Genomic DNA, 12,385 nt, shown 5'->3' on the forward strand with positions numbered 1-12,385 from the left:
ATTTAGGAGATAAATAATGGACCCAGTAGGTCAAAAGTCAGGATATAGCATGTTGTATGAATTAAATCAATTTAAAGAGTGAAACTGTGACACATTTCAGATCTACTGAAATATTATATTTCAGACACGTTGCCTTGATACGTTCCAACTTTTATACATGTCACAGTCAAGAATCTGCTGCTTGGGTCTTAATTCCCACAATTAAACTATAATTGTAGTAGCATTACCCACCTAGTCTTTTCACTCATATGTACTCATTATAACAGTAATGGTACCCAAACCTAATTATGCAGTATTTGCAATACTGAATGGACAGCCTTGGTTATTATGGCTAGAATAGTTGCACGTTAAACACACATAAATATCCAGTGTCATACAAATACATATTGAATTGGTTATTTCTTATACTGCTACGGGAGAAATGATCATTAGAATAAACTTTATAGCACAAAAGGCAGCCATTTGGCCCATCGTTATCAAACCACACATTAGGATGGACCATTTGAATTTCCAGAATGCAAAGCAGTGCTTACAATATGTTAAGTCCTATTTATGCAAAACAGTTTAATAGTCAGCATAATAAATATATTTTATATAAAAGTATCTACAGATTGTCTATAGGTGGCAATACATACACCTACCAATATATTACTTGCATATTCAGCCTCCTTTTTAAATTTATTTTAATTTTGCATTTTATGAAAACATATCTTCGCCAAACAGCATGTTGAATCAGACTACAGATTTTTCAGTAGTTTTATACCTCCAATATCAAAAACATTTTGAGGAGGTATAATTCTAATTTACACATCACACATTCCCACAGAAATTCCCCTCCTCTAGAATTTTTCCCTTCAATTTTATCACATTTCCTCTCATCCCTTGAAGCCTGGACCAATGATGAAAGAGAGCATAAATAATGTCTCCATTGTTACAAGTAAATCATAAGATTGAACCAGAAAAAGGGTGGATATTCTGGAAGGATGAAATGAGATGCGCCAAACTAATCTAATCTTGTGAACCAGTTCAGCTCCTGGAGACCCTATTTACTTACCCCAAAGAAGATAATCACAAGTTGGTCACAAATCTTGTGATGAATGGTGCTAAGTATATTTGCATACTATCAACAGTACAAATATTTATGGAATAAATTTATCTTCTCGCTCATTTTAGTGCATTGCTGAATATATATCACTCATTAGCTGCTGGATTCATGAATTACAGCTCTTTTTCTACTCTGGAAATTAAGCTAGCAATTCCAAGTTACCATTGTGTGATGAATTATAGCACATCATTTATTTTTAAATGTTGAAACCTGTAGATGGTGGATAACTATCTTGAGCAAGCAATACTAAATTTAGATGAGCTAAATATATCACCAGGGATGGGTGATTAAATGATTAACAAGTATGAACTGAACATGTGAGAATCTCAGTCTCAATTTAACTTAATATCTATGCAAGATGAGCCCGGGTTCCTTTGCAATTAGGCAATTACAGTGTGGACGTTAAATGAGACATTACCTAGAAATTAGAATCATAAAGCCGAGACAAGTTTCAGTGTGCCGACACATGACCCTTTTGTTTTAAATGATTAATCTTTCCCCGAAATTTCAATATGAAGCAACATTTAAGATGGCAATTAAGAAAACAAACCAGCAGCTCTTTCTCAAGCAGTCAACTAATCCAACTTATTCGCTATTGGTAATTATTCAGTGCACTGGATTCTCAATAATTAAATCCAAAGATGAATTCTTTGATAAGCATAGTCAGAGTTTTTGGTTTCAACTGTTAACCAGGAACTAACAGCACCGACAAAACACACAATCACTACATTTCACAGTGAATCCTGAGAAAATTCTGAGAATTTACTGAGAAAAAGGCAGTTTAAACTGTGCACCCAATGAAGCGGTCTGCTTTTAAACCAAAATTGTTTAGATTAGGAAGCTGATTTTTTTTGCTCAGGTGGATAACTGATACATGCAGAAACCCAGCGCCATGCTTAAGAGTTTATAAACCAGACTGAGTTCCACTTATATGCCACCACACATGGCAAGTTCCCTGTGACAGGAATGAAATGTACATTCTCTCCCTGGAGGGAAGCATCATAGTTAACTAAATCTGGAATGTATTAGATGCAGGTTGGCAACAGCTAAGACTTGTTGGCCCAAAATTGTGTGTTTGTATAATACTTGAATTTAACCAGCTAAAACCACTTAACTTGCCATTAAGACACTGTATGGCATGTTTCCCACTGACCACCCTATCCATTAGGGCTATTGCTTGCTGGGTAAACAGGAGCTGAGTGGGAAAAATCCTGCAACCAACAACAACTTGCATTTATACAGCTCAGATCCTGGAGACCCTTCTTACTTCCTCCCCTAAAAGAGGATAGTCAATACTCGGTCATTTGATAATTTGACAAGTGCAGGTTTGAGCCTTCGCTAATTGGACAGAGGTCACCAGGAACTGTCTGGGAGCAGCACAGCTCAGCAAGAAAGCTGATCTTGAACTGAACACTGACATAAATAAATGGGTATACAAAGATAAGCCAACTTTTGGATAACAAGTCTTATATCCCTATCGGACTGTACAATCAAGATCACACTAGACTGAATGAAAAACAACAGTGCACAGGAATAGAAATACTCTACAATGTTACCTTGCTCACAATGGCCACAATCGAAAATAGATGGAACCATATACCTGGACTTCACATTTCAATAACTGAGGTAAACTGAATTATTTTTTAATTATTTGAAGTGAATTAAAACACAGTAAATTAGAACTAGAACACATACTCTCTGCTGCAAGACACTAGTAATTGCTATGAACGTATAAGATCTCCAGTTAAGTAGGGAAGTCACAGATGATGTCTAGTTTTCTAATTAAAGGAGATTATGACTATAGCACTCTGGGTTGCTAGATTTTTTTTGCATTTTAGTAGCTAAATCCATTCCATAGATCTACTTCGAAGGCAGGAGCTACAATGAAAAAGGATAATGTGGAGGAAAGTGTATATCTTACCACCGTAGAAGAACACTTTGCGAATACGAAACACAGCTGGGGCTTAAGGAATGAACAGACACGAATGCAGGGAACAAAAGATGAAACATAGTAAAATGTAAAGATAAAGGAAATGAGGTGAGAAAGGCAAGCACAAGTAACAATAAATAGCATTGAACAGAAAATATCAATAAAGCAGATAATTGGTGCTGAACAGTCGGGGATCCGGACCTGAGCGAGGGGGGGGCATGATTGGGATGAGGGAGGGAAGGCAGCTAAAGGAACAGTCGAAAAGGAGGGTCTTGAGTTGTGCCTTGAAGGGGGCAAGGGAGGGAGCAAGGCAAAGTGACTTCGGATGGAGTTCCAAAGGGTGGGGCAGAGAGGCTGAAAGTCCGGCTGCCGATGGTAGAGCAGGTTGGGTGGGAGACCTGGAGCATGCTGGAGCCTGCTGAGTGGAGGGAGTGGACAGGTTGATGGGGGGGGGGGGGGTCCAGCAGGTCAGAGATGTAGGAGGGGGCAAGGCCGTGGAGGTCCTTGAAAGTGAAGACGAGGATTTTGAGTTCTATCCTCTGAGGGATGGGGAGCAGTGGAGCCGGGCGAAGGTGGGGATGATGGGATCACGGAGCCTGGTGCGGGAGAGGACATGAGCTGCAGAGTTCTGGATGATCTGCAGCTTGTGGAGGGAAGAGTCGAGAAGGCCAACAAAGAGAGAGTTTCCGTATTCGAGCCTAGAGATGACGAATGCTTGCACAAGGGTTTTGGCGGCCTGAGGGGTGAGGCAGTGGTGGAGTCGGGCAATGTTGCAGAGGTGGGGGAAGGCAGAGCGGGTCGTGGCACGGATATGCAGATGGGGCCTGACCCCGGCCGGAGCTGCTCCGTCACAAACCACTCAGAGCGCACCCACCAGGTAGCCCACGAGCACACCCAAAACTGACTGAAGTAAGGAAACAGAAGGACGCTTGAGATGTAACCAAAGAGCGTCCCGAAACATGTGCGGTTATGGTGCACATCGGGGCACCTTCCGCAAGTGGCAAGTGCACCTTATCAGGGTGTGTGCAGGCACGCACATGAATGTGGTGTACACAGGGGTGACTCCTGACTGTTTTGAAGGGAGCGTCCCAAAAAACGTGTGCTCAACCTATGTGCGGTGAAGGAGTATACTGTAAACAACTGAATGTTGTATCGGGAGGAAGGGAAAAATTGTAACAGAAGATGTTGTGTTTGTTTTGGATTTCTATTGTACTAAATACATTTATAAATATATATTTTTTTTAAAAAAAGGTGCCTGAGGTGTGGAATGCCTGGAGTTGAGGATGGAGGCAGAGAGATAGAATTGGGTGTCATCCGCATACATGTGGAAATTGACCCCATGTCTGCAGATTATGTCACCAAGGGGGAGCATGTAGAGGTTGAAGAGGAGGGGACCGAGGACAGAGCTCTGAGGAAACCTGCACAAGACTGTGCGGGGCTGGAAGAGAAACTGTTGGTGGAGACAAATTGGAGACGGTTTGTCTCATCAATGGAGTAATGGCCTCAATCCCAGAAGAAGCCAGATGAATCAACAATTTAGATTTAACTACTTCATCCAGTGGATACGTCAGTTCCCAAGAGATAGTTGAGACAGATTGTACTACCAATTACAAAAGGGAATAAGATAGATCTATACTGAGGTGGAGACTTTGTGGAGAGAAAGAAACAGCAAATGGTAATGATCTTTTACAAACTTGTGCGCTCCTGTATTCTTAAGCAATATCATGTCCAGAAATGCTGTCCAAACAAAACAAATTGTCAGTTTTATTCTTGCAGGTTTCAATATTTGTTACAAATACACAGTCAATCCACTTTACAGTACATCCTGTGAAGTGAGTTGAGATTTCTCAGTGACGTGATAAGACGCTTTATAAAAGCAAGAATTATTAATATTCAGTGAAGCAATATAACCCAATATAATGCAATTTTTTATCCCCCAAATCAAACCATGCTCAATTGCAAAGTGATAATTTTAAAAAATCGTTAAAGTGTTAATATTAAATGGAACTTAATTCAAATATGACAGACTGCAATGAAAACAGGTGGCTTTCGTACAGGATAACATCTTTTGACATTTGCAGAATAATCGCCTATCAAATACAATTAAAATTCTTTACAACTGTCAGAATCATGATTGAACTCAACGAACCAAAAGATTTCTAAACTGAAATTCTTTTTCCGGAGACAAGGCATTTTAAGGGGCTTTGAAAATTATGAAAAGTTTAATAAAGTGGACATAAATATGCTGTTTCCACTTGTTGGTGTGTCCATAACAAGGGGGATTAAATATAAGATAGCCAGTAGAAGACCTAAAAGAGTTTAGGAGGAACTTCTTTACACAAAGAATGGTGAGAATATAGAACTCACTGAGAGAAACTGTGGTTGAAGGAGAATGCATTAATCTATTTAAGAGGAAACTCAATGCATACATAAGGGAGAAGATTCCTGTGGAATATAGACACAGATTTAGCCTATGTTTGCTGAATGGCCTATTTTTGGTATTATATAGTCTCTGTAATTCCATTTAAATCGCAACCGAGACGTTACAAGCTGGAGCACTGGGTTCTCAAAATACAAAAGAAAATCCAGGGCTTGAATGACATTATCGATCGGCGTTCCTGCAAATCAGCTTTTGTTTCAATTATCTCAAGGAGAGGAACCAGGAAGAGATATTTTCCTGTGTTATTTAAGTACATTTTCTGTGCGGACCGAAGAAATTTACAAATGATTTTAAGGAGCTATCATGCAGACAGCGATCTGTTAGTCTAGAGTGTGGGTGGGCAGAGAGAAAGATAGAGAAAGACTAAATGGGAAATAACCTAGAAATATACCTTTTTGCTTTATGGTCCAGAGAAATTTGATAACTATTAATTCTTCTCTTCTATGCAACAGCAATCACCACCACCAACAACAACTCGCATTTATATAGTGCACTTCATGCCAGACGGCGTCTCAGAGCGCTTCACAATAACGGAGCCAAGCCAGGGGGAGGGGGAAGAAGGTGACCAAAGGCGCGGTCGAAAAGAAAGATCTTCAGCCGAGACCTGAAAATCGGAAGAGAGGGGGTGAGGTGAAGGGAGTGAGGAAGGGAGTTCCAGAGCCTCGGGGCGTAGTGGCTGAAGGCACGGCCGCCAATGGTGGAGTGGAGGATTCGGGGGACAAGGAGGAGGCCAGACCTGGTGGAGCGAAGGCAACGGGCACTGTTGTGAGGAGAGGAGTTCAGAGAGGTAGGGGGTGCAGAGGAGTGGAGGGATTTGAAGACAAGAGTGAGAATCTTGAAATCGATCCTCTCTGGGACAAACAGCCAGTGCATTCCGGCAAGGACTGGGGTGATCGGGAAGTGGAATTTGGTGCGGGTAAGAATACGGTGGAAGAGTTCTGGATGACCTGGATTTTATGAATGGTAGTTGAGGGGAGACCGGTGAGGAGGGCATTTTAATAGTCCAGCCGAGAATTGACAAAGGCATTGACCAGAATTTTGGCGGCTTTTGGAGTGAGTTATTGGCGGAGATGGGCAAAGCGTCGGAGGTGGAAGGATGCGGTGCTGGTGAGGGACCGGATGTGCGGGAAGAAGGATAATTGGGGGTTGAACCTGACACCTAGATTGCGTACGGGTTCGGAGAGTTTTAGGGGGAGGTCGGGTAGGTGGAGGAGATGAGAACCATGCGATTTTAGACGTTGACGAGAGCCAAAGAGTATGGCTTCCGTCTTGTCAATATTTAGCTGAAGGAAGTTTGCACTTATCCAGCTCCTGAGGTCTGACAGGCAGGCTAACAGAACATCAAGGGACTGGGGGAAAAATAGAGTTGGGTGTCGTTCGCATACATGTGGAAGTGTACCCCATGTCTGCGGATGTCACCAATTACTAGTTCTTCATTTAATAAAATCAAAACTCAGTTTTAGCAGATATGTGTGGGGTGGAGGGAAGGGGAGGCAGATAAAACTCAATTAATTTGCCATATTTGCAAACCAGAACTTGCAATCCATCATGAATTGCAAGCTCTGGTATGCAAAACTTCGGGCTCACAAATCTCCAACTAAAGTCCATAAAATGACGGGAGAGAAACAACCAAGGGTTTTACTTGCGGGCCTTGGATTCACAATTTGCAGGCCACGAATCTCATAAACTAGAAGGCATAATTAACACAACATAATACAAATTAGCCCCCAACCACAATACAACAGTTCGTCATATTTCATCAATCTTTCAAAGTATCATTGTCATTGTACACTTTAGCCTGGGGAACTCAATGAGCAGGTACTGCACTGACAAAATCACTCACCAGTTCCTACTTTTACAATGCAAAAAAGCAACATTTATTCCATATTCAAATGGGTAAAAAGTTCCAGTTTTACACCTACCTTCCATCGCATATTTCATGTCCTGTGCAAAGAGGTTCCACATTACTTCGGCACTTATCTTTCCTACATTTAACTCCTGAGGAAACCTGAAAGGAAGTACATCGCAACATAAGAGAAATAAAACAAGGGACAAAAGCAAGCCAGCAGCTATATAAACAGCTATATAAGCAGTTCAACAAACACCTGGCTCCTGCATTATACTGCACACACAATAACTCTACTGTCAAATCTTTAACAGCCTGACAGATACAGTCTAGATTCAGCCTTGTCGCTATCTCATCTTGGATGAAAAGGTTGTGGATTCAGGCCCACATTAGGACTTGAGCTTAAGAGACCAGCCTTACACTCCAGTAAAGCACTAGGGGAAAGCATTGTCGGGGGTGCCATCTTCTGGATGAAACATTCAGCAAAGGTCCTGTCTGTCTGTTCAGGTGAATGTTACTGATACTATTCAATACTGAGAATAGAATAGAGACTAAGTCTTGGCCAACAATAATCCAGCTAAATTGTTCATTGACTTCATGTCTGTTTGTGGTACCTTGCTGTGGCAATATAATTGCTGTGTTTGCCTACAAAAAAACACTTGACAGTAAATACATGTAATGCTTTTAAACAGTTCAGCATTAAAGGAGTGTTTACAAATGCAAGGATTATTATTTTCAACTGAGCCAAATCCTGTCTTCTACTGATCTCTGAAAATGAAACTTCCAGCAAAGGCTACTGTGGACTCTTGTAGCTCAGTGGTTAGAGCACTCGCCTTGCAAGTGAGACACCTGGGTTCAATTCCAGACAGGGCAAAAACTTGGCCAAGTTTCCTTACTCCACACACCTAATAATAATCCCTCCAAAACAAAACAATAATAAATTGGTCATTTTCAATCCACGACCGTTTGTGGAACACTTCTGTGCGCAATTAGCTGCTGCATTTCACCCACAAATATACAGTCAATTCACTTTACAGCATATTCTGTGAAACGCTTTGAGACGTCTAGAAGACGTGAAAAGCGCCATATCAAATGTAAGGATTATTATTATTATTATAATGAGGAGGACCTGGAACCCTGCCCTGAATGTCCCTTCCTGAGACCTGTCCTCCCAGAACACAATGAGATTTATTGTTTAGCCCACACCTCTGAACCAGCTAAGATCAGCTAACTCAGCAAATTTGGGATTGAACCTGGGACTTTATTGCTCTGTACACTAAGTTCTATAATGGATAATGTATTTACCAACTGACCCAACAGGTAAGCCTGAAGGAATCACATTTAATCCAAGCAAACATCTTCTCAGACATTTTTATGTGCTTTTGACAGATCTCTAAAATGTGAAAGGGCACTGCAATAGACTTATAGCTGGGATTTAATTGTGTGGACAAATCATTAAAATAAGACACGTTTCTATTATAGCAGCAAATGTTTCACTGGAATTGAAGTTGAAAAAGTAGTTCTCATGCTATCTGGCACCTTGATGCCCACAATTAACCTGTGTGCTTTTGCAACCCAACCGTACAGAAATAATGAAAGTGAGTTTCTACTCACTGGTTAAGGACTGGAGTATAAGAATTCTTATCCTCTTCAATAATGGAGACAATAAGTGTGATAAGTTTAGGCCAGAAATCCAAATTCTTGATGCTGGGGCCTTGCTCCTCTGGAGGCAGATCTTGCTTCTTGTTCTGTGAAAGAAAAGAAAGACACAAGGATCAAAAAATATGGCAATAAAAAAAGATTAGCAACATAAGATAGAGAACTGAAATAAACATTTTCCTAGAAAGTTTTCAGTGGGGAATATATTCAAATACTCAAGGAATAAAAGTAATAATATTATTATTAATGATAGTGAAGTGCTGGTGCACCATAAAACGTACAGACTGCTCCTAGGAACTCCTTGCTAATGATAATTCTTTGCTTACCATTCATAGTTAGGGTAAGAGAATGGTACTGAACCTAAATAATACATATTAAATTTTGTTCAGCTGAAAATACAATCAAATACAGTCAACGCAAAAATGTGAACTTAATTCTTAATGTGTGCAAATTTAAATTATTTATAACAACAAAATTACACTTTTGTAAAGTGCCTTTCATGTCAGGAGGATTTTACAATTTCTTGTACAATTTCAGCAAAAGTAGAATTTTATTATTTGGCAAGATCAAATGCAAAGAGAATACAGGAATTTCTACGAGTCTTCTTTGAATATTGGACAATTCACCTGTCCTTGAACCTTAACACAAAAAAGTATTGTTTTTGCATAGTTTTTGAAATAATCTAACAGTCACTCACTGGATCAGTCTGATATTCTCGACTGTACAGTTCATGGCAGTTGTTGAAGATATATTCATAGGTGGAATTGAGGCAAGCTTTCACACAGTCCTTTACCACTTGACTGGCTCGAGGTGGGCTCTGCAGCTCTTGCACCTGAACAAATGTGAAACACACATGATGATGTGTACAGAGATTATTTGACTTTGTTCCATATTGAAAATTAATATTTGCACAAGATTTGAGAAAGCATAGAAATAAAAGCAAATACAAGATACTGGTATTCAACATGATCAACGTGACATGCTTTTTTAAATAAAACTCACCTTCTCGTCAATTGAGTACCCAAACAGCAATAGCAATGTTAGACCTGTAAACCATGTGCCTGAAGGTACGACATACAAATCAAGCTAAAACTGCAGCTGGGATATTCACATAGCCGCATTCCATTACATCAGTCAAATTATTTTTTTAAAAATTGTTTCTATAAAATAATAATCATTGCATTTCATATAGGGCTTTGTCAAAACACCTCAAAGTATGTTAAAGGTAATTGATGGTCAGTAAGGCAACTGTGTATTTGTAGATTAACGGGATCTAAGCAGGTGGTGGAACCTTTGTTTAACATCTCTTCCAAAAAGCAGCAACTCCAACAGCGCTCTATCAGCACTGACTACATTGCAATGCTGGCCAAGTTTAGGAGCTCATTCTGGTGTTCAGATCTGAGTACAAGCTGAGTGTCTGTTATTCCAACGCATTCACGTCGAATCAACATCTGAGAATGAAAGTCCTGTGGTTTCCACTGGTGTCAATTGTTTCATTAGCAAACGAGAGGAGAATGGAGGCAATGATCCCCAGCTTTAAAATGATTAGAAAAATAAGTCAAGGAGAAGAACAGGCTGTTTGACTAACACGGTGAGAGCAGAAGTGAAGGACGTGGGTTTAAAATTAACACACCTAAAAAGATGAGAGAGCGGAATCATTTCTGCTATTGTAAAGTAGTGGATATATGGTGCAAATTCCAGATAAAACAGAAGATTAAGCATCAAATAGCTCCACAATAAACAACAACAACAAAATTACATTTGTATAGTGCTTTTCATGTCGGGAGGCGCTGGACAGGTTAGAGATTCGGACCCGACCTGGGGGTTGCAATTGAAGGGCTGGCGGGGGAAGCAGGGTGATCAAAAGCACAGTCGAAGAGGAGGGTCTTAAGATGTGTCTTGAAGAAGGCAAAGGAGGAGGCAAGGCGGAGGAACTGTGAGATGGAGTTCCAGAGGGTGGGCTGCATGGCAGCAGGCCCGTCCGCCAATGGTGGGGCGGGCGAGGTGGGGGATGTGAAGCAGGCCGGAGCCCACTGAGTGGAGGGAGCGAGCAGGATTGTAGGGAATTAGGCAGTCACAGAGGTAGGGGGGAGCAAGACCATGGAGGGCTTTGAAGGTGAAGACCAGGTTCTCGAACTGTACCCTCTGTGTGATGGGAAGCCAGTGGAATCAGGCAAGAATGGGGGTTATAGGGTCACAGAGCCTCGTGCGTGAGAGGACATGGGCTGCAGAGTTCTGGATGATCTGCAGCCTATGGAGGGAGGAGTTGGGGAGGCCGACAAGCAAGGAGTTATAAAATAAAAAATTGGACCTTTCCCTCAAGGAGATAATAGTTGTTTTTTGGTGGAGTGGAATACAGATTGAAAAGTCTTTTTTGCGTCTGTGGAAGAAGCTTCAAGCTTCAAAATGGCTTTTTTCATTCAGTGCTGTTTTCTCCAGATATAACATTTGATATTAAATAAAAGTTTATCATTTATTTCCAACTAATCAACCCTCTTTGAACCATTAATTTAGATGTGAGAGGCCTTATCCTCATCTGCACCAAACTGTACTCCCATCACCCCAGTCTTTGCCAGGCTCCACTGGCTCCCTATTATAGAACGGATCGATTTCAAGATAATCACATGTACAAATCACTTCATACCCTGGCATCTCCAAACCTCTCCGACCTGCTTACTCCCCACTCCAATATCCGCCATCTTCACTCAGCTGGCTCTGGCATCCTGCACCGTCCCTCTTCCCTTCCGCTCCACTATCGGCGGTCATGCTTTCAGCCACAGAATAAAAATTTTGTTAAAATATAAACATGAATAACAGCAGTAGAGGGTTACCTTCATCCTAAAGAAGGTTATACTGGTCAGGAGATCCACTGTGGATTTCAGATCTTGTAATCGCTCCGGGCTGCTGGCAGGGAAATTGTTCTGTTGACAAAAAGAAACAGATCTTCAATTTCTGAAAATGAATACTCTGGGAATTACAAAGAAGGTTCGACAGAATTGACAAGTTATTCAATTTTCTATCAATGATATTGGCTTGAACTACAAATTCTAAGCAGCTGAAACTATAGGCTCCGAAACCTGTTTGTCAGGTTCCTGGTTGACAAAAACAACTGCGAAAAGAACTCATTAAAATCAGATTGTGTTAAGGTGAATTAAACTTTGATTTGGGGAAGGAAAACAAACTCAAAAGGCATGAAACAGTTTAAAATAAATTTAAACTCCCTCATCCAATTAGCTTTCACTTAATTCCTTACATGAATTACTCCATTTACCTGAGGAGCAATTTAAAAATATTCATGTCTCCAAAATATTACTGGATTAAAAATATTATCTATATTCATGCCTAAAATTATTTTGCTCGCTTCTTGCCTGGAAATCTTACACAATGACATACTGATTTTAATAT

At 40.6% G+C, this 12,385-nt stretch overlaps 1 protein-coding gene across 1 annotated transcript in view; it reads right to left on the reverse strand.

Moving 5' to 3' along the window:
* LOC103177885 (protein unc-13 homolog B) overlaps positions 1-12,385 on the reverse strand; it is a 304,211-nt gene that overhangs the window by 48,183 nt on the left and 243,643 nt on the right. The window contains exons 23-26 of the mRNA XM_042335427.1: positions 11,812-11,901; positions 9,678-9,812; positions 8,936-9,069; positions 7,398-7,483 (exon numbers count right to left, since the gene is read on the reverse strand). Coding sequence (XP_042191361.1) covers positions 7,398-7,483; positions 8,936-9,069; positions 9,678-9,812; positions 11,812-11,901 — 445 coding nt within the window. The remainder of the gene's footprint in view (positions 1-7,397; positions 7,484-8,935; positions 9,070-9,677; positions 9,813-11,811; positions 11,902-12,385) is intronic.

The sequence above is a fragment of the Callorhinchus milii genome, unplaced genomic scaffold, assembly GCF_018977255.1.
Source record: "Callorhinchus milii isolate IMCB2004 unplaced genomic scaffold, IMCB_Cmil_1.0 Scaffold1, whole genome shotgun sequence".
In the NCBI taxonomy this organism is placed as follows: Eukaryota; Metazoa; Chordata; class Chondrichthyes; order Chimaeriformes; family Callorhinchidae; genus Callorhinchus; species Callorhinchus milii.